Consider the following 20,943-nt stretch of genomic DNA (forward strand, 5'->3'; position numbering starts at 1 on the left):
ATACAAATCCAAATTGGCCCACCAAATTTCCTCAAGTCTTTCAAATCCAACATCCAGTGAACAATTTCAATAGAGTATTAGTTATTTGCAATTTAGTTTGTCTTAAGGATCTTCAAAAAGCTCATATTTCCAAATATCCAGATCACCTACTGAAATAGAATCAAGGTCAAATGGCCTTCCACTTGACCTTGCTTATGTTTTGCTTATTTTCCCTACTTTCCTTTATTTATATTAAACAATTATCACTTTCACTTGAATTTCCCACATGTAATGGTCTTCTTCCTCCAGTAGATGGCTCCCCTGCATCAAATTCCAATATCAAATAGTGTGCAAAAATCAAACAGCTGATTGTCAACAGATCAGGGGGTGTTAAAAATAAAAATAAGAAAAGCAGTTTTTCCCAATAATCACTTTTCAAGTTGTTGTTAAATCTTTTTCAGGCTTTCTATCTTTTAAAGCTTCCATTAGACATTTCTTTCGCATCTGAGTCTTTAATCTTTCTCAGTGTATCCAATCGCCATTTATCATTTGGAAATTATTTTTGGAATTCTTTTTCCTGGGTTAGCTCTCTAGAATAAAAGTTGGAAGTTATCTCATCCAGGTTCAATGCTCTGTCCATGAACCACTCCAGCACAAATCTTATTGTCCCAGTTGTCACAGTTTGTGACTTGCCAAAATGGTTGTCAACGCTGCTACCATTCGGGAGAGCTTTCTTTGGATCAACGAGGAAACTACGGTTTCCTCATGATCAATGAAGCACCTCTCCTTCCTTCATTACCCCTCCAGAGTGGCTTTGACCCCATAAGGTCTCCTGGCAAGCAGTTACCAGCTGATTTTCATGGATCTCAGCAGAGCTCCACTATTTTCCAGCCATTCTCGCCAACTGGTCTCCTCTCCCAACTGGTCTCCTCCCTTGTGTTCTACGTTTTAATAGATTCTCCCTGGAAATCAGTCTGTCTCTACTGATTTATCTGGTGATTTCACTAAATGGGTAATCTAGTAGCCTGAATGACTGGCTTAATTCCATCAGTTTTGCCTTAGTTGATCGGTAGACAAATCTATAGAGTCAGACCTTTGGAGTTTTGAGGGTTTATTAGCAACTATCCAGATTTTCTTCAGAAGTGCAAAGAGATCTCTTCTCGGATGAACAAAATCTCAGGAAAGAGGGCTGTATTATTAGCATATAGTAGGGTTAGGACTGATTCATTGGCAAACTTGGGGGAGGAGAGATCATTGGTTTAATCAATATTTCTTGATTAATACATTCACAGCAAAAAAGATACAACGCATACCTCATATTTGTCTTATACTATGTGAGAATTGTGTTGTATAGTTGGCCATGGAGATTACTCTTAACCATCTTTTGGTTGTTTTTTAAATTAATGTTTTATCCTGTATATATATATGTTTTTTAAGTGGCTGTAAACCGCCCTGAGTCCCTCAGGAGATAGAGCGGTATAAAAGTGTGAATAATAAATAAATAAATAAAATAAAAATAAATCTGACTATATATTACTATACATCTGCTGAACGAGCAACAAGAGGTGCCTAGCCAGAGAAGATTCCTCCAATTCTCATCATAATCTTTTCTGAAATTCAGAAACACTAAAAACCAAATGAAAATCAACGAATAATGAATATAAAATCCCAGACAGTGAACCAATGTATACTTCAGCAAGATGTTGCAAAATTAGGCCATATGCTAAATAAACAAATAACAAATAAACAAATAAATAAATAAGAACTATAGGTAATCCTCAATGTACAATCACAATTGAGTCTGGAATTTTGGTCATCAGTTGTGTTCATAAAAGGGGTCAGTATATAAATTGATTTGTTGAATTTTCAATCATTTTTTTCTCCCAGAAAATGGCAAAAAAAGGTCACAAATCAGTTATGTGATTGCGGGATGCTGTAATCATTCGCAAATGCAAGCCAACTGCCAAGCTTCCAAAATAGTCAATAACTGAAAGGGTTTATTTCCCCCCCTTTAAAAATACAGTATAATAATTATTTTTTCAGGTTTTAAGAATGATACCATATGATTTACATCATGTAAAGAGGGCTGCCAGTGTTAGAAACCACTATTTGGCATGTAATAATTCAGATAGCTACAAGGAGAATGTTCCACAAGATGAGCACCACAGCAGAGAAGGCTCACCTACTGAAACTAATATAATGTAATTCCTAGCAGAGGGACCTGCAACATGCCTTCTCTGCATATCTAATGGGACTGGCTGATATAATTGCAGAGAGGCAATCCCTCAACTAACCCAGTCCCATGCCATGAGGGGCTTTAAAAGATAAAGGCCAATACCTTGAATTGAATCTAGATGCAAACTGGCAGTCAATATACTCCTGGTACAGAGATGTCACATGTTATATCCCCATAACTGCCTGTGGAGCTGCATTTTGCATCAGTTGAAGTCCAATCGGTTGACTAGGCAATTCAGCATAAGTGATCTAGGAACAGGCATAACTGGCACACAACATAAAGCAGTGCAAAGGCCCTCTTAGCCCCATCTACCACCTGTTCAAGCAAAAAGAAACTAGGAGGACCCCAAGATTGCACACCAGGTCCACCCGGGGCAGTGTCACCTCATTCAGCTCTATCAAAGATAGGATTGTCCTACAACCATTAAGCCTCCAAACCCAAAGCTATTCAGTCTTGCCAGAACTTAGCTAAAGACTCTTGTTCCCCATCCAGACCCACATAACCTTCAGCACTGGGATAACATTGTCACAGCATTGTTTAATATCTTACCCTATGGCAATGGATGAGCTCACCAAGTAGTCTCATGTAGATATTAAATAGAAGAGTAGAGAGCACCAAATCCTGTGGCAGCTCACATAGTAGAGGCAGAGGGTGGACCTCTCCTCCCCAATCACCACTGGAACCACTGGATTTGACCCTGGAGAAAAGAGGTGAACCAGCACAACCATCCACATGCTACCCATCCTCAATGCTCTGAGCTGACGGGAAGGATAACATGGTTGATGGGAAAGCCACCAAGAGGTCAAGTAGGAAAAAGAAGGGTGCATAACCCCCATTCCACCCTTTCAAGAGATCATCCAAAAGTGTGAGCAATGCCGCTTCCATGCCATGCCCAGGTCTGAATCCTGACTGAAAAGGATGCACAGATAATCCACTTCCTCCAAGGTTCCCCAGAAGCTTTTGCTCAACCACCTTGTCAACCACCTTCCCCAAAAATGGACGTTAGATACAGGACAAAAAATGTCCAGTTTGATGGGAGTGCCGTATTGGCTTCTTGAGGAGGGGAACAAACCAAGGCCTCTTTCAGAGGTAAAGCATAAAGGAACAACTCACACAACACCCCCTGGAACATTTTAACAACCCAGGAAGGGCTTGGATTTAAAAAGCAAATGGCTGAGCTCATAGTCCTAAGGACCTTCCTCAGATCCAACAGCTTCAAACTGTTCCTGGCAGATAACAGGGCAAGACGTTTCCCCAGGCAACTCCTGTGGACTGGCAACTTAATTCATTAATTATATTAATCTAATCCAAATTAATCCAACAATGCTCAGTTGGTCTATTATACAATGCCGCCCCCCCCCCCGTGTGCGTGTGTAACATTTGTTTAACGGTTGAAAGTTGGAAATGGCAGAAATAAGATAAACCTGCTCAATACCTAAAGTTCTGATTCATTCCTTATATTTAGAATTATAGTTTGGAGCAAATGCAATTATCTATCCACTCTAAACCAACATTTCAAGGTATAAAAGGAAGAAGAAATTACTTTGAACCAGGGGTACCTAGCTTTTACTAGAGTGAAGGTTTCACTTGGCCTTTAAGTCATATGTTAGGGATTATAACTGGGACCAGGCGAGAACTTAAATTAGATTACATTTATATTTAGGCTTATTAAAAATTAAATATAGTGTAATGCGGGACAGTTCACCAGTTGTGTATTTAATTACAGCCATCCATCAGCCACATAAAAATTACAACCTGATAACAATTTTTGGAATTATTGTGGGGACTACATTGACTACAGGCTTTCAGGAGCATTATGATGCTTAAGCACCAATTAGACACAGTTAATTTATAAATATCAATAATTGTGATGTAGCTTTATTTTGAAAAAAGAAAAACAACTGTAGACTATAATTAAGAATGGCAATTATGATAATATTTATTAACATTAATATTATCATAATATTCATGGGCCGTGGTGGCTCAGGCTGTAAGATAGCCTGTTATTAAAACACAGCAGCCTGCAATTACTGCAGGCTCGAATCCCATCAGGCCCAAGGTTGACTCAGCCTTCCATCCTTTATAAGGTAGGTAAAATGAGGACCCAGATTGTTGGGGGGGCAATAAGTTGACTTTGTAAATATACAAATAGAATGAGACTATTGCCTTACACACTGTAAGCCGCCCTGAGTCTTCGGAGAAGGGCGGGATATAAATGTAAAAAAACCAACAACCAAAAACTATACTCATAAATTTCAGTGGTTACCATTAATTGATGTGGATGAAACTCAAGTGGAAACTATTGGGAAAGTTTCATTGGCAGAAAGATTTTTCATTGGAAATATAATATCAATTTAGACTCAAAAGTTTAATATTTGAAATTATTACCCTGTGGTTCAAGTAGAATAATGAAATTATGTAAATTGAATACCTGGGGCTCTCTGGTATGTGTGTTTGTATGTGTGTGTGAGAGTGTGTGCATACACACACATACATACAGGGTATGTATCCAAAGTGAACTGAGATTTAATGGTATGGGAAATGGCTCTCGTGTTATGACAAAATCTTCGAAGAAACTTAATTTAAGAACTGTTTTATACAAAATTTGTTTCCATTTTTAAGCCATATTAACACAGTATTATTTTTGTTTATACAAGTATATTTTGGATAGAAATATTTCATAACAATATATCTAATTTCTTTCTTTAAGGCTTTCCTTCATGGTTTTTCTTTCAATACAAAAAGAATTGAGAAAGAACATGAATTAGATTCTTTTGACCCTCTGAAATAGATCCAAGATACTGGAAGTGCAGAAGGACTTACGTTGTGTGTGTAAGAATATGTCTTTCTTTCTAAGATGGGGAAAAGTGGAGGAAAGAAGAGGGTGTGTCTTATAACTATACAGACCACTGATTTTTTTTTTAACAGACAGAATAATGAGAGAAATGAATTTTCTTGCACTAGACTGTTCCCTCTTTCCCTCAATGTAAAGCCCACTGATGATACTGGCTTATTACTCTCAAACAAAGAGGAAAGGTTGTTTTAACAGCTTTACAAGCAGGTTACATGACTGATATCCTTGATTCATACTGCTCCTATGCCTGAATTAACTAAGAAGGATATGTTAATATATGCTCTTAGACACTACCAGCTAGAAGGATTTAATTGTTGCACCGGTACTATTTTAATAGTGGGTGTAGGTTGTAAAATATATCAGTTCACATCCCATGTCAGCATTTCAAAATATCCAATTTGTGTGGATCTTTCTCAGCCTAGCTTTCAAATTCAAAATTTCTCTCATTTCTAAATAAAATTATTAATGTTCATTTGCCTCAACTGGAGCAAAGAACGAGAAATTAGAGGAAGAAAGAAATTAGAATTCTCATTATTTGTAAAATATTTTAAAAAAACAGAGTTGAATTTTAAAGGCAGATCAAGAATAGAAATATAATTTAATGAAAGAAAGTAAAGCTTAAGTGAGGAAAAATACAAAACAGAAAAAGAACAACAAGAGAGCAAACAGGAAAAAGCAGTTGCTGATGCAAAGTGAAGGAGGAAAGCTAGGAGAAATTATCTTATCTAGGAGTTTGCTTCCCTAGATGAAAGCAAACTCACAGTACTTTTTATTTGTCCAATCACATGACTATTTGAACATATATTCCCTAAATGGATGACAAGTGTTTAGGATCAAGTGGATATTACATCAATGCTTTTGATGTCTACTTTCTGTACCATTGGTCAGGAAGTCTAATTCCATTACTTAATTAATATAGAAACATTTGTGAATGGAAGAAAATAAAAAAAGACAACAGAAAATGAGGGGAAAGACTTGATTTCTATTATGCCCATTTTACGATCAACACAAAGTACTAAGATTTTGTGAAATGTTTTCCTTCTTTCTGTATCTAAAGGTAAGCTTGTGAAAATCTGGTTATTTCAAAGAGTACTGACTTCATTATTATGAGTGTTGCATTGTAAACATCATTATTGTATTTTAATGTTTACACAGTTGTACTGACAGAATTGAAATAATTGAAATCAGAGAATAATAGGCAGATAGCCGGACAGATAGGATATGATGGCGAAATGATACATCTGCTAGAAGGTAATAAAAATACTTATAAAGCAAGGCATTTTGTTAAAAAAATATTTTGTTACAGTTTTAATTTTGGAACAGGTCATCTAAATATATTGCATGATACTTTAGAGTAACTACATATACACAAATATCTCTCATTAGTATCTGTATTTAAGTTTTTAATAAACGTTTAATAAAATTGCTTTTAATGGTTAAAAAAAGAGTACAAATATTTTAAGAAATAAAATCATAATCAAAACTTTCTAGCACCCTTTCATAATGATTATTTATTAAACTTTTAAAGTAAAAGATAATCATCACACATTTTTATAATTATGCCTCAAAATCTAAACCTGTGGATCAGCTTGGTTTTTCAGAGTAAGAAAAAAATACGAGACTGCTAAATTTCTCATTGGTAGAGTAATAGTTATTTGTTTACTCACGTTATTTATATAAAGTAAACAAAATTACTTCCAAAAAACTATTAAAAATTGTGGAAAAGAAGCAAAGTGTGCAAATTCAGTACATGCAAGTGACATATGATTTTTATCATTATTTACTGATATTTGCTCAATATAAATTCCATTCCTATCCATACTAAAATAGAAGATGGTAGCAAAACACATCAATACTTGTGAGTTACATCAAAAACCAATCAAATCGCTTCACACTGTTATTTCTGTAATGTCACTATCAGAATAAAATTGGTTATTTTTATAAGATATTCAATACTAATAAATTAATTTTAAGCAACAATTTGCATTTTTTATTTCCTACTACATATTAAATATTTATAATATTGCACAGCCCTCAAAAATACTCCACTATGTTATTGAATACACTAAATAAGTAATAGTATAAAAAAAACAATAAACATCATCCTGTTATAAATTGAAACCAAGAGGTAGATGATTTAACAAGGACAGGAAAAATTAGAAAATATTATGGATGGTAGGTCCCAAATCACACGCCTACTTGATATGATTCTGCAACTGTTTCTCATAACTCATTATCTCTGCGATTAAAAAAGTAATGCGAATAATTTAATGATGAAATAGCCCAGTGATTTTAATCCAACTATACAGTAGATAAATCTTTGGAATCCCTTGGTTGTAACATAAAGTTCCCATATTTTAGAAAGATGTTCTTCATGAATCATGAGCTTCATTAAAGGATGCATATATATTAACAAACTGTTCTGCATTAAAAAGTAAATGGCACCTATATCACAAATGTATACAAATTATAAAGACGGAAATATAATAAGACTGATGATGATGAAAAAGCTATCTATCTTTTAAGAAGTATACATTTGTTACTAAACATGAACATAACATATTCTTTGACTAATAAACATAAAAACTGAGCACAGTCCCTTCTTCCCTTCTATTCCTTGTTTCTTTTTAAACCAACCGTAAATACTGAGTTTCTGGATTGTATTATTGACATGGTGCAAATGAAATAAATGATTAACTTTTTTCAATAACTCATGAATTTGCAGTGAAGCAAAAAACATGACATGTTTTTTCCTTCAAGTATGGATAAAAGGCTCCAAAGTGCATATATATGTGTGTATATATGCCTACATGTGTGTTTATGTATAATATATATATCTTAAACTATAATAATTATCCACATTTTATACCAAATTATTCAAACTATTCTATTGAGAACTGCTAAAGCAGTCATTGTCTTCCTATTCTATTACTTTCAATTTTTAAGTGTCTTCGCTTCAGGCCTTTTAAAGTATATTTATTCTGGATAATGAACTATGTTCAAAACAACTGGCATAGGTTATATATTTTTAGTTGGAACAATCAAGAAAATTTTCCATATCAACAATGCAGATTTAACCTGTACATTTGAGCAATTAAACACACCATAGCTGGGAATTACTCTGGTAAATGGCTTCTAACAGTCATTGTAAAAATGGAAGAGATATATGTTTGTTATGTGAACATACGTGTACACATAACCCAACGTATGTGTGCTTATATAGTTTAATGCATTTAATGCATTTATGAATGATACAAAAATTTTACACACCCACACCAAACACATTTAAAAATCTTATCTAAAGGCAAGCAATCCACAATTCATAATTTCCCATATATTTATCATTAAAATAAATCATTAGCAAATCACGTGCAAAAATAAAATATTAATAATCCCCAAACATCATTAAAAAATTAATAAAAACTTAAATACAGGGAACATATAGGCTGATTGCAGGGTTATTTTTTAAAAAAATCAATGAGTAAGTCAAAAGGGGAGGGGTTTACTACAGATACATATACAGGAAATAAACAACGGTTTTTCTTAAATATATCATAACAATAAATGAGACAAGATTATAAATAATAGGCCAAATTATTGCACACCATGTGATTCTTAATCTGGCTACCTGTGGGTCCCCCCCCCCTTTTTTTTCCTTTTTCTTTTTTGAAAGCCTTTTTTAGTAGTGACAGGACATGGGGCGGTAATGAAAATACAATAGAAAAAAGAAAATTGTGTTTATATGCCAGTTTTTTAAATGATTAAAGCGTGCAGCAAAAAGAACACTGAAAAATAGGGGATTTAAAAAAAAAAAAAGGCAATCCCATTATTTTTGAAATGCTGTTATTACCTGAGCATCTCGTTTCCTATATTCCTGGGTTTTATTGTCGTAGTCTGTCATGGCAGCCCGAAGCTGTTTTTCTAGTTTCTCAATTTCCCGTTCATGGTCTCGGACCAGGCAATCCTTTTCTGTGTTATGTTCTTGGAATAGGTGCGTCTTTTCCTGTTCGTGCTCCAGCTTCAGCTCTACTATCTGATTGGACAATGAGGAGTACAGTTCATCAACAGAACATCCCTGTCGTCATGACAACTCATCTTACTGCTTAATTTTTTTTTTCACCCCCACAATTTCATCGTAGGTTTTTACCATTATTTTTACGTCATCGTTACCTCACCTGCAAAAAAAAAAAAAATGTGGGGGAAATCTAAGTTTTAGGTGCTATTCATAAAAACGAGACAAATTCAACAAATCTCGAATACTGAATGTCAGAACACAGGGGGGGGGGATGAAGAAAAAAAATCCCTGTCACATTGGATGTACGTTCCCGAAATCCAACAGTGATACAGATTAAAAATGGTTAATTGTCTCTTCCGCTCTTCATGGGTGCACAAATGTCTCCAAAATAAAAGTCCAGCCGATATGAATAAATGAATGGAGGAATGTGCGTATGTATGTGTGTCTATATCTATATCTGTCTACATAAACTTTTTGTCAAACATTCCCCCACTATTTTTAAAATGAAAAGGCTCTATGAAAATGAAAAAAACTGTAGCACCCCAGCACAAACAAATGTACGTGTTTTAGGAGGCACCTGCTGTGCCGCAAGCTTGCACCATGATTGCCAAGAAGATTCTATTCTCAGGAAGCTCCTTTGCCTGTTCAAAGCACGCTGGATACGATGACCCTGGCCAGGCTTAGCCTCTCCATGTTAGACTGAATGGCAGCTGGAAACCAAGGGCCTGGTGGCTGCAGCTTTAATACTAATCCTCCCAGACTGTGCACAATGGCACCCTACCTGGCCGGCAAACTATAGCTAGCTAGGCTGCCTTTGAAGCAGGTGGTGAATAGGGAACTGCAGGAAGCCAGCTTTCCTCGTGAACTCCGGGCCACACAGCTGCTAGGAACAGTCAGTTGAATTTTTCTTCAGTTTTGGTGGATTTCAGGATAAGAAGAAAAGGCTGTTATCAGGAATACGATGGTTATTTTTAGCGTGAGAATCTCTCCTCTTCAAAAAAAATAAAATAAAGCAGCAGTAGGAATCTGCCCATAATTGATCTTGTTTCTCTGAGCAAAGCATGGAGGCATCTTATCTTAAAGAGATAGCATTCATTTTTGTAAAAGCATTCTCCATAACTGTCACCTTGGCGTGGGTATATAAATTTTCCATGTATATTCTGAATATCCAAATCTCATAAAAATCTTATGGAATCAAATTATTCTCAACTGGAAATATTTGGGTAATATATACTTGGCCTAATATCATATAAAGCAAATTGTTGAAACTGCAGTTTTGTGAATAAAGATACATTCTTTATTGATTGTTAATGCTTTACTAAGGTTTGTGATGCAATTAAAATCAGATTATTTTAAACATTTTTGTCAAATAGCTGTAGGCCTGAGTATTATACATTCTTTTTTAGTAGAAAGTAGTTTTCCTTGATTACAACTGAATGTGCACTGTTGTGAAAATCAAGATAAATGAAAATAAGGAAAATTACTATTCTTTTTCTAAACAGACCAACCATAATTGAATTTATACTTTTCAATTTGAAAAAAAAAGTCCCCATCAAAATTGCAAATTTTTCCTTCCCCAAATAATTCTGTGATTGTCCAGTTAACTTTTCCTTTCCAATTCCCTGAAACCAACTAAATTGATTACTAAAAATATAAAGTATTATTAAAACAAAAAAAATATCTGAAAGAAACATAAAAAGTTGTATGTCAGCCTTCACTTTATCATGCACTTTTCATTTTTGTAGTCAGCAAAATATTAAAATTATGAAAGAGGGTGTATATATATAACCAAGAAAAAGGACATCATTACTTCTAAGAGTAGGAAGATGTACCTGATCTTTAAGCTTAAATGACAGTACTGACTTGCTTGGCAGAATATAAATAAATAAATGACACTAGCACTATCAATGCTAATTTATCAGACCACCGAGAGTGGTCAACATAATTTTTTAGAAACAATTCTCTCTTTCCTTCTCCAATCTTTACTCTGTACAGTTGGATGTTAAAGTTTAAACATTTCCAGTCAAACAATGTGTGTCAGTGAATTCCTAAATGAACAGTAACTGATATAATCTCTACTTGGTACAAACTTAAACATCACATCTCTCTGCAAATGTTAAATGCATACTTACTATGTGTTTGCAGTTGCCTAAGATCTCTGCACAGATGTTCTATAATATGAAAATCTGGGGATTGTGAAGATCAGTATTAACATTTTATCTTTCGTTCCTTTAACTACTTCAAACTTGATTGTAGGTATGTTTTAGGACTCAGTCTTGCTGAATTATCTAACTTCTTCCCAGCTTCAAATTCTTCATTGTCTGTGGGACATTATATACAATATATATATATATATATATTGTATATAAATATATATATACTGTGTGTGTATATATATATATATATTATACAATATATACAATATTTTCTCTACCAGTAGCTGCCACACAGTTCCAAAACATAAGTCACTATTGCGCTTAAAATAAACAGTTCAATTTTTGTGCCATCAGCTCAAAGTACTTTATTTTGAAAGATTTTAGTTCTATCAAGGTTTTCTTTATAGATGTAAACAAATGTTTTGTGATTTGACCAGAAAAGGTTTTTTTTTAATGAGAACTCTCTCATGCGGATCATTTTTCTATAAACAGCATCGAATTCTAGAACTATGTACAGCTATTCAAGTATTAGCTAATTTTTTCGGCAGTAAGGTGTGGTTTCTATTCTCCAGATATGACCAGTTTTGAGGCACTGCTAGTGGAGATTTTTCTTGGGTCTTTCTGATCTTTCTTTGCTTTCAATGGTTCCATGTAACCTCAATTAACAAGGTTAGCACAGTGGAAATTTCTAGCTGAAAGTGTTGAACAGATCTAATAGCTTTCCCATTCTTTTAAGAGTGAATTATCTTTACTTTCAAATATGCCTAGAGGGTTGCCTAGAGGAACCCATGATGTTAAAAGTAGATAAGTTAGAAGATCAAAGTATCTGTTTGTGAATTGAACTGCCAACATATAATAAATCTAATGAATCAATCACTGAGAGAGCAGGTTAACAATGTTACAATACTGAATGAACTAGCAAAATGTCAAAACTACAACTGCCATATTCATAATTTTCTTAGTTTGAATCTTTAAACAACTGCAGATACAGAGGAAGTATGCCTTTAATTGTGAACCAATGTTGTTCTGTTTGGATCACATTCTGTCCAGAATTAACTGAAATATACCGAGAAGATGATAGTCAGCATCTGATTGTCCTGTGATGGTGCTAGAAGATAAGGAGGCTCATACCTAGTTACTTCTTAATGTGATTTCATCAAGGTATACCATGGTTATAGGCTAGATTGGAGGGGTGGGGGAATCTAGAAGAAAGCAATAGCAAATTACTTCCATACTTCTGCCAAAACTACTTGGATGTATCACCAGAGTGACATGGGCATGTCACTAGAAATTGAGCAAAACAAGATTTACATTTTATATTTTATAAGGGATAATTTAATCTAGTTCTACCAACTGTTAATGACAGAAATGATAAGTAATTGATTTGCAGAAATCAAAATATAAAAAAATAGGAACCACTAGGACTTCCGGTTTAAGTCGCGGCAGGGACAGTTGTAAAATAGAAGAGTTCCGCAGGGCTCCATGAAATGCAGCTGGCAACTGCTTGCTGAGAGACCCTACAGGATTAAGCCACCCTGGAGGGGTGGTGAAGAAAGGAGATGTGCTTCATCGATCATGAGGAAATCGCAATTTCCTCGTTGACCCAAAAAAGGTTCTCCTGAACGGCAGCAGGAATGACGGCCATTTTGGTCTGTCACAAGCTGAGACAACCGGGACACTAAGATTTTGTGCCGGAGCAGTACATGGACAGGGCAGTGAAACTGGGTGAGATAACTTCCAATTTTTACCCCAAAGGTTTAACCCAAGTTAAAATTATAAAGAACAATCTCCAAATAGTAAGAAAGCAGCAATTGGATTTATGGAGAAGGATTAAAAATTAAACAGAAAAACTAAAGGTTAAAGACTCAGACGCAAAATAAATATTTAATGGATGTTTAAAACCATAAAAAGCCTGGAAAAAGTTGAATAACATTGTGAAAAGTGATTATTGGGAGAAATTGCTTTTTTAAACTCTATCTTTAACCCTTCTGAATGGCTGACAGTCAGCTATTTTGACTTTTACACTCTGTTGAATGCTGGAACTGGGGACAGGGGAGCCATCTACTGGAGGAAGAAGATTTATTCCCAATGCGGGAAATTTGAATGAAAGTGAGGAAAAGAGAAAAAACAAAGAAACCTGGAAGATTATTTGACCTTGATTTTATCTTAGTAGGCGATTTGGAGGCTTGGAAATATCTACTGAGCTGTTTGAAGATTTTTAGAGCAAACTGAACTATAAATACCAAAACCTTATTGAACTGTTTATTGAAAGGTGGATTTGAAAGATTTGTGGAAACCTGGTGGGCCAAGCTGGAATTGATTCACTAACATCATTGGATAGATCATCCTACGAGGCAAAAGAAGAAGAAAAAGAAGAAAAGTGATTAAAAAAAGAAGAGAAAAAGAAAAGATAAATAAGACATTAAAATTTGGACAATTGGGAAGGTGTAAACTAGAAACTATAAAGTCTGTAAAGTATAAATTTATAGCTTTTAAGGACTAGAAAGCTAGGAGATTTGGAGGAATAATTCTGGGATTGATAAACTTTAGTAATAATTGACTTTTTTGGAGTTTTTAGATATTGGGATACTGGAATATTAGAGATACACTGAGTAATTTTTAATATATTAATTTGGTGCAAAATTATTCAGCAGGAGACAATAAAGTTCTATGAAGAAATGTTAATGATGGCTAAACGTTTTTATGAAAGTGTGGCAAAGAATCATAAGGAGATGATGGGATTGTTCAAAGAAAAAGCAATGAATGTAGAAAAATCTCAACAAATGGTGGCAAAATTGAACAAAATATTCAGAAGACCGATGAGAAATCAGAAGGAGCAGGGGAGGAGACAAATCAAAATAAGCTACAAGAAAACAAAACCAATGAAAAGACAATACCAATAAATACTAAAAATCAAATATATAATTCCTTAAGAGTTTACAACAGTACAAAGGAAAAAAGGAAGACTTCCCAAAAATAATGAAAGGGTTATGGATGGGTGTCCAAATGATGCAGCAGGAGATAAGGGGTAAGGCAGAGGGAACATCCAGTCTATGTAAAAATGTTAGAAAGAAATATAAGAGCCCAAGAGAGAAATATAAAAGAATCACCAAAAAGTCAATTTTAAAAAAGGCTGAAAAGATGACGGATAGAGACATAATATCTTGTAATACTGTGATTGTATTAAAAACCAATAGAAACAAACAGAAAGTATAAATTGGGAAAATAGTAACACATATTTAGGTATATAACAGAATTTATTATGACCACAAATATACTAAGGTTAGAAGGTGGAAGACTGATTAGGCATATTTAAATGTATTATTATGACTAACAATGTGTAAAAAATATGTTGGAATCCATAGGTTTTAAAGATTACAAATTTAGGGGATTTAGAGATAAAATCCCGGGATCGGTTAAATTTTATTAAAAATTGGTTTTATTGGTGTTTATAGAAAACGGAGATATTGGAAATATGGTGGAATCTGAGTAATACTTAAAATATTAAGATATTGATGACTTAACAGGGGTCAACAAATACATTGTACGAAGAAATGTAATTGATGCTTAAATATATTTTTGGAGAAAGCGATAAAGTATCATAAAGAGAGAATAGTACTGTTTAAAGATAAAGAGGCGAATATAAAGAACTCCAACAAGTGGGGAAAAAAATAAGTACAAATTGGGAAAACAGTATTATATATATATTGATATATAAAAGAATATATTATAATTATAATGAGCATATTAAGGTTAGACGTTAGACGATAAAAACTATGTATATGCAATGTATTATTATTGTCAGCATTGTGTAAAAATTTACACTGTCCACAAAATATGTTGGCTTTTAAAGCTGCAAATAAAACATAGACACATGCACCCAAAAGGAACCAATAGTACCTATTAGCAGCTTCTTACCTTTGCCCACTCAACTTGGATACCTGATTTTAAAGTTAACTTAGGACAATAGCTATTGTGTTTTCTCTGACTCACATATTTTTGCTCTGTTTTTCTATTCCTGATAATTTATGTACATTAATTCATTATTCCGCAAATATGAAAAAAGGTGAGAGCTATGTATTATTATATCACTTTTGGTGTTTCCCAGCAACAGTGGAATATCTGGCACTGTTACAGGTAGTCCTTGACTTACAACCATTCATTTTGTGACTGTTTGCAATTACAATGGCACTGAAAAAAGTGACTTATGGCCATTTTTCAATCATACAATTATTGTAGCATCCCCAAGGTCATGTGATCAAAATTTGGATGCTTGGTAACTGGCACATATTTATGAGGGTTGCAGTGTCCCACGGTCATGTTTTGTGACCTGCTGAAAAGCAAAGTCAACGCGGAAGCTAGATTCATTTAACAACCATGTTATTAACTGTACTGATTCACTTAAGAACTGGGGCAAGAAATAAATGTGATAAAATGAAATAAAACTCACTTATCAACCATCTTGCATAGCAATGGAAATTTTTTACTCAATTGCAGTTGTAAGACAAGGGCTACTTGTATTAAGCTATTATCTTTAGTGTGCTTTTTCTTTCTCATCCCTAATACTAATCAGCTCCAGATTTCTCTGGCCAAAACAGGCATTTTTTCTGGCATCTGGATATTTTTGTATATGTGTGCTTCCAAAATTGTTGATGAATGAAACATTAAAATATGACATATATGAGACATATATAAAAGTTATGCTCAATAATGTGAAAATGTAAGAAGATTGGGAAATGCTTCTAATTATTACTGTTTTTAGAGTTGACATAACCACTATCATTACCAAACGTATTTCTGTTGTACAATGCTGGAAAGGTGTTTAAGAAACACTGCATAATCCTTATGGCTGATAATAAACTGCAACCATCTGTACCACTGCAGTACATCAAATCCTTCAATTAATTTATTTTCTCGATTTTTATGATCTATTTCCATTGTATGTCCAGCACATAAGTAATAAAGAACAAATAGGCGTGTCACATCTTATATTTGATTACTTGGGCTATGTAATTTATTAATTGTCTTATTTATTTCTCATAGTGTAATAATCCATAAAATTAAATATAGTGAAGTGCAATACAAAAAATTCCATCAGGATTTAAATTAATTCATCTTAAATGAAAAGCCTATGGTGAAAAATCTTAGCTGTGCATGAAAAAAACTCCAACAGGTATGTAGATGCTATGGAAACTATTTAGGAAAATATAGATTTGGGGCCACCACTGAGAAAGCATTCTCTCTTGTCATCCTCCAACATACAAAATAAGAAAGTGCCTTATCTTTGAAAATCCATATATTGATTATTTGGAATTGTATAAACATAATTCAGAATTAAACCCTCCAAATTCAGTTGGTCCCAACCCTGCCAATTTTTAAAAGAAGTTGACGATCCGGTTCTTCCTCACTCACTGGCCCATTTGAAACTGTAAGGGTTGTGTGACTAGCCCCCGGCACATTTCATGTTTTATTATTTCATTACTTTCCTTTGTAGATTATCTTTCTAATCATTGTTAGCTCCATAGCGGCAGTGGACAAGTGGGCACTTGACAAGTGGACAACACAAACAAATTAACTTCACCAGAGCTTGAGCCCTTTTTATCCAATTTAGGGCCAGCTTGACTGGTTTAAGTCTCAAACTTTAGGTCCTCATCCAATTTATTATCCTGGCCAAGCACCCAAATAACATCACCACTGTCGATTCCAAAAAGGAAAAATAAAAACTTTCTGAGGACTCTACTCAGCAATTTCATGAAGAAGCAACATGGAAGAACTAAGGTGAAGCTGTTTCTGAACACCATAGAATATGGCAAATTGCTCGCTTGCTGTAGCTGGGCTTTACTCACAACTTAAAGTTGGGAAGATGACAAAAATGGACAGCAGAATCAAATTTGGAAGGATGGAAGATAAAAAGCATGAGAAATTGTCTAGGCAAGAACTTTGTTTATGGAACACTGCCTTATACACTGTAAGCCGCCCTGAGTCTTCGGAGAAGGGCGGGGTATAAATGTAAACAAACAAACAAACAAACAAACACTCGCTTACCCTTAGGGACTTTTTTTCCTATAGTCTTGATGACTGGGATGCAATTAAGCAACACTCAGGTTCTGATAAAACAATCTCTCTCTCACGAAGAAAATTAATTGCAGAAACAAACTTATAATATAATAAATAAAACTTACAATTATAATTTGTATTCTGTTGCATAGATAATGCCAAACTATGGCCCTACATTGCTATTGTCATTGTAAAACAAACTATGTAATAATGATTGAATAGTAAAATACCAGGATTCATTTTATATTTATAAATACTAGCTGGTAATAGTGAAGAGATTATCATTAACTTTTCAAATGTCAATGAACTTGGCACAATTAAATTTGAACAGAAAGTTGAATTAAGTGGATCATGGCTAAATACAATAATATTATATGTTTTATTGTATATTGCTCAAAGAAATTGGGCAGGTTAAACATTTTTTAAATAAACAAATAAATATTGATTTGCTCCAATTTATCACATTAGCATTTATGCACAGATAGCCAGTGGCATGGAGGAAAAATTGAACCCATAAGCATGAAGAAAATTCAAATGCAAAATTAGAATTTTTATATACGGGGCACTTATAATAATTTTATCTGCAAGGAATGTTTGCAATAATTTTTGTAAGAAAAAAATACTGGTAAGATTGTATGATTGTATGAGGCCTTGTACAGAATAAGCTCTTTAATGTGAAGCTTTAAGGCAAATGCATTTTACATCTATACTTGAATCAAAATTATAACTTAATGATCAATTTTAAGAATTTTCTGTCAAATGATGCAAGTTTTACAATCACCCTATCAACCGAATTCAAAGGAAATTCCAATAGAAAAAGGATTATAAAAGCTATCCTAATAAAATTTTGTATTTCATAATTAATACAACAAAAATGATTGTAGTACTGAAATGTTCAGGTTACATATTTCAAGTTCTATAACATTTCCAAGCCTATATATTCATAGAACTTGTAAAGTTTTATTTGAAGGTTGAAAGAAAAGTAATGCTTCCAGTGTTGTAAATTGTCAACAGATTGTAGTATTGACAACATTAGAAGTTCTGACATGTTCTTTATCACATTTATTTTTTCATTTCAGTAGATAAGAAGTTGTGAGAAAAAGCTGAGCTGTGTTGCTATTTTTCATGAAACGGAAGCTTGCAATGAATGCTAACCAGATCATTTTAAGCACAGCCCTGTAATTAAATTTTGGATTGCAGAAGGAACCCTCCAACTGAAATTCACCATGAATGCAGGTTATTTATGGCAATGACTATGAATATTGTATGTCACAGGGACACCAAATTTAATGATTGTGTCATGAAGAAAAAAGTGGATGACCTATGACAACAGCCAACAGGTTTCACATTAGAAAGACTGATGTATTAATTAAGGACAATTGGTGGATTATTTAAGGCAAAACATGCTGTCAGGTTTGGCATTTCACAAAGCTGTGGGGGTCACCTTACTATTCTTCAATATTGCAAGATTATTAGAAGATGGGCTTCTTGTGTGCTGATGACAGAATTGAAAGACTTGAAATCTGCAAGGAATTCTTCATGCTATGACAATGAGAATGGGGATTTTTTCCCCACAGCATTGTGACATGGACAAAACATGGGCTCATCATTAAGACACAGAGATCAAATCCACGGCAATCCATGGAAAATCATCACAATGCTTTCCAGCGGGGGGCGGGGGGCAGGGACTCAGGCTTTGACAGGAAAACTCATGATTATAATTTTTTGGGAGGCAAATGGTAATATTCAAATGGATTTCCTTATAGTAGCAGCAGTTATTAACTTGGGAGTTCTACACTGTAACACTCAAAACTCTGAAATAAAAATGAGAGAGAGTTTGGAAATTTTGTTGCAACACAATTCTAGGCATTACATCTCATGAGCCATTGAAACAATTGCAAAAATAGATCTCTGTTTCAGGATCCAATTTGAGTCAGTCACTGTCAGTCACAATTTGAGTCAGTTTTAGTCTTCCAAGCTTTCGGACTCATTCTGGAGCCCATCCTCAGAGAATTCTCTCTACCAAAATGTGTCCTTTGGGCTAGTCTATGTGTAGTATTTATGTGGTGCCTGGTTGTGTGTGTCTTTTTATTTGTTGACTGGGGTATTGATGGCTGGCTATTAAGTCATTGGCTGTTGTTTTCTTGAGCTGTCAAGACTTCAGCTCCTAAGTAGCTTCTAAACTGGTAGAGAAAAGTTCCCTAAGGATTGGCTCCAGCATGAGTCTGAAAGCTCAGAAAACTAAACTATGGCCTGGTGACTGACCCAAATTGGATCCTGCAACATTATCCTGGGACAAGCATGTTTGCCTTCATTTAGGGATCTCTCTTTTACTCTATTTGCTTTGCAGTCTAGATTTGGCAGCATGCAGCTTCACCCTTTCTTGAAATCAAAGGAATACTTTAGTGCAGAGTTCCCCAACTTTTCTGGGGAGGAGGGGAAATGGGATGGTTCATGTAAACAGTTAACAAGTGCGCACACAGTTCCATTTGCGCCAGCAGCATGCACATGCATCCGTTGCTCATGCAAATGAAGCAGGCATGCACATGCTGGTGCACATGCTCGCCCATTTCCATGCCCTGGTTGCAAACAACTCATGGCATACTAGTGGGTTTCTGCCCAGAGGTTGGGAACAACTACTTTAGTGAGCACCTGTTTGATCAAACAAAGTATTTGAATATTTTTACATAACATAACATAACATAACATCAGAGTTGGAAGGGACCTTGGAGGCCTTCTAGTCCAACCCCCTGCCCAGGCAGGAAACCCTACACCATCTCAGTCAGATGGTTATCCAACATTTTCTTAAAAATTTCCCGTGTTGGAGCATTCACAACTTCTGCAGGCAAGTCGTTCCACTTATTACTTGTTCTAACTGTCAGGAAATTTCTCCTTAGTTCTAAGTTGCTTCTTTCCTTGATCAGTTTCCACCCATTGCTTCTTGTTCTACCCTCAGGTGCTCTGGAGAACAGCCCAACTCCCACTTCTCTGTGGCAGCCCCTGAGATATTGGAACACTGCTATCATGTCTCCCCTAGTCCTCCTTTTTGTTAAACTAGACATACCCAGTTCCTGCAACCGTTCTTCATATGTTTTATCCTGCAGTCCCCTAATCATCTTTGTTGCTCTTCTCTGCAATCTTTCTAGAGTCTCAACATCTTTTTTACATCGTGGCGACCAAAACTGGATGCAATATTCCAAGTGTGGCCTTACCAAGGCATTATAAAGTGGTACTAGCACTTCACGTGATCTTGATTCTATCCCTCTGTTTATGCAGCCCAGAACTGTGTTGGCTTTTTTAACAGCTGCTGCACACTGCTGGCTCATATCTAGATGGTTATCCACTAGGACTCCAAGATCCCTCTCACAGGTACTACTATTGAGCAAGGTACCACATATACGGTACTGGTGCATTTTGTTTTTGGCCTAAATGTAGAACCTTACTTTTTCACTGTTGAATTTCATTTTGTTAGATAGCGCCCAATGTTCAAGTCTGTCAAGATCTTTCTGTAACTTGAGCCTATCTTCTGGAGTGTTGGCTATTCCTGCCAGCTTGGTGTCATCTGCAAATTTGATGAGTTCCCCATCTATCCCCTCGTCCAAGTCATTGATGAAGATGTTGAAGAGTACTGGGCCTAAAACAGAGC

At 34.9% G+C, this 20,943-nt stretch overlaps 1 protein-coding gene across 8 annotated transcripts in view; it reads right to left on the reverse strand.

The window, feature by feature from the left end:
• Window positions 1–20,943, reverse strand: part of CEP112 (centrosomal protein 112) — a 292,963-nt gene that overhangs the window by 158,916 nt on the left and 113,104 nt on the right. For 7 of the 8 annotated variants that reach the window (XR_009153592.1, XM_058170477.1, XM_058170475.1 and 4 more), the window contains one exon: window positions 8,920–9,102. The exons of the other annotated variant lie outside the window; for it this stretch is intronic. Coding sequence is in view for 6 of the 7 variants with exons in the window: in XM_058170477.1 (XP_058026460.1) it covers window positions 8,920–9,102 (183 nt within the window). In the remaining variant the exon portion in view is untranslated. The remainder of the gene's footprint in view (window positions 1–8,919; window positions 9,103–20,943) is intronic. 8 annotated transcript variants of the gene reach the window in all.

Source organism: Ahaetulla prasina, chromosome 2 (genome assembly GCF_028640845.1).
Source record: "Ahaetulla prasina isolate Xishuangbanna chromosome 2, ASM2864084v1, whole genome shotgun sequence".
Lineage (NCBI taxonomy): Eukaryota > Metazoa > Chordata > Lepidosauria > Squamata > Colubridae > Ahaetulla > Ahaetulla prasina.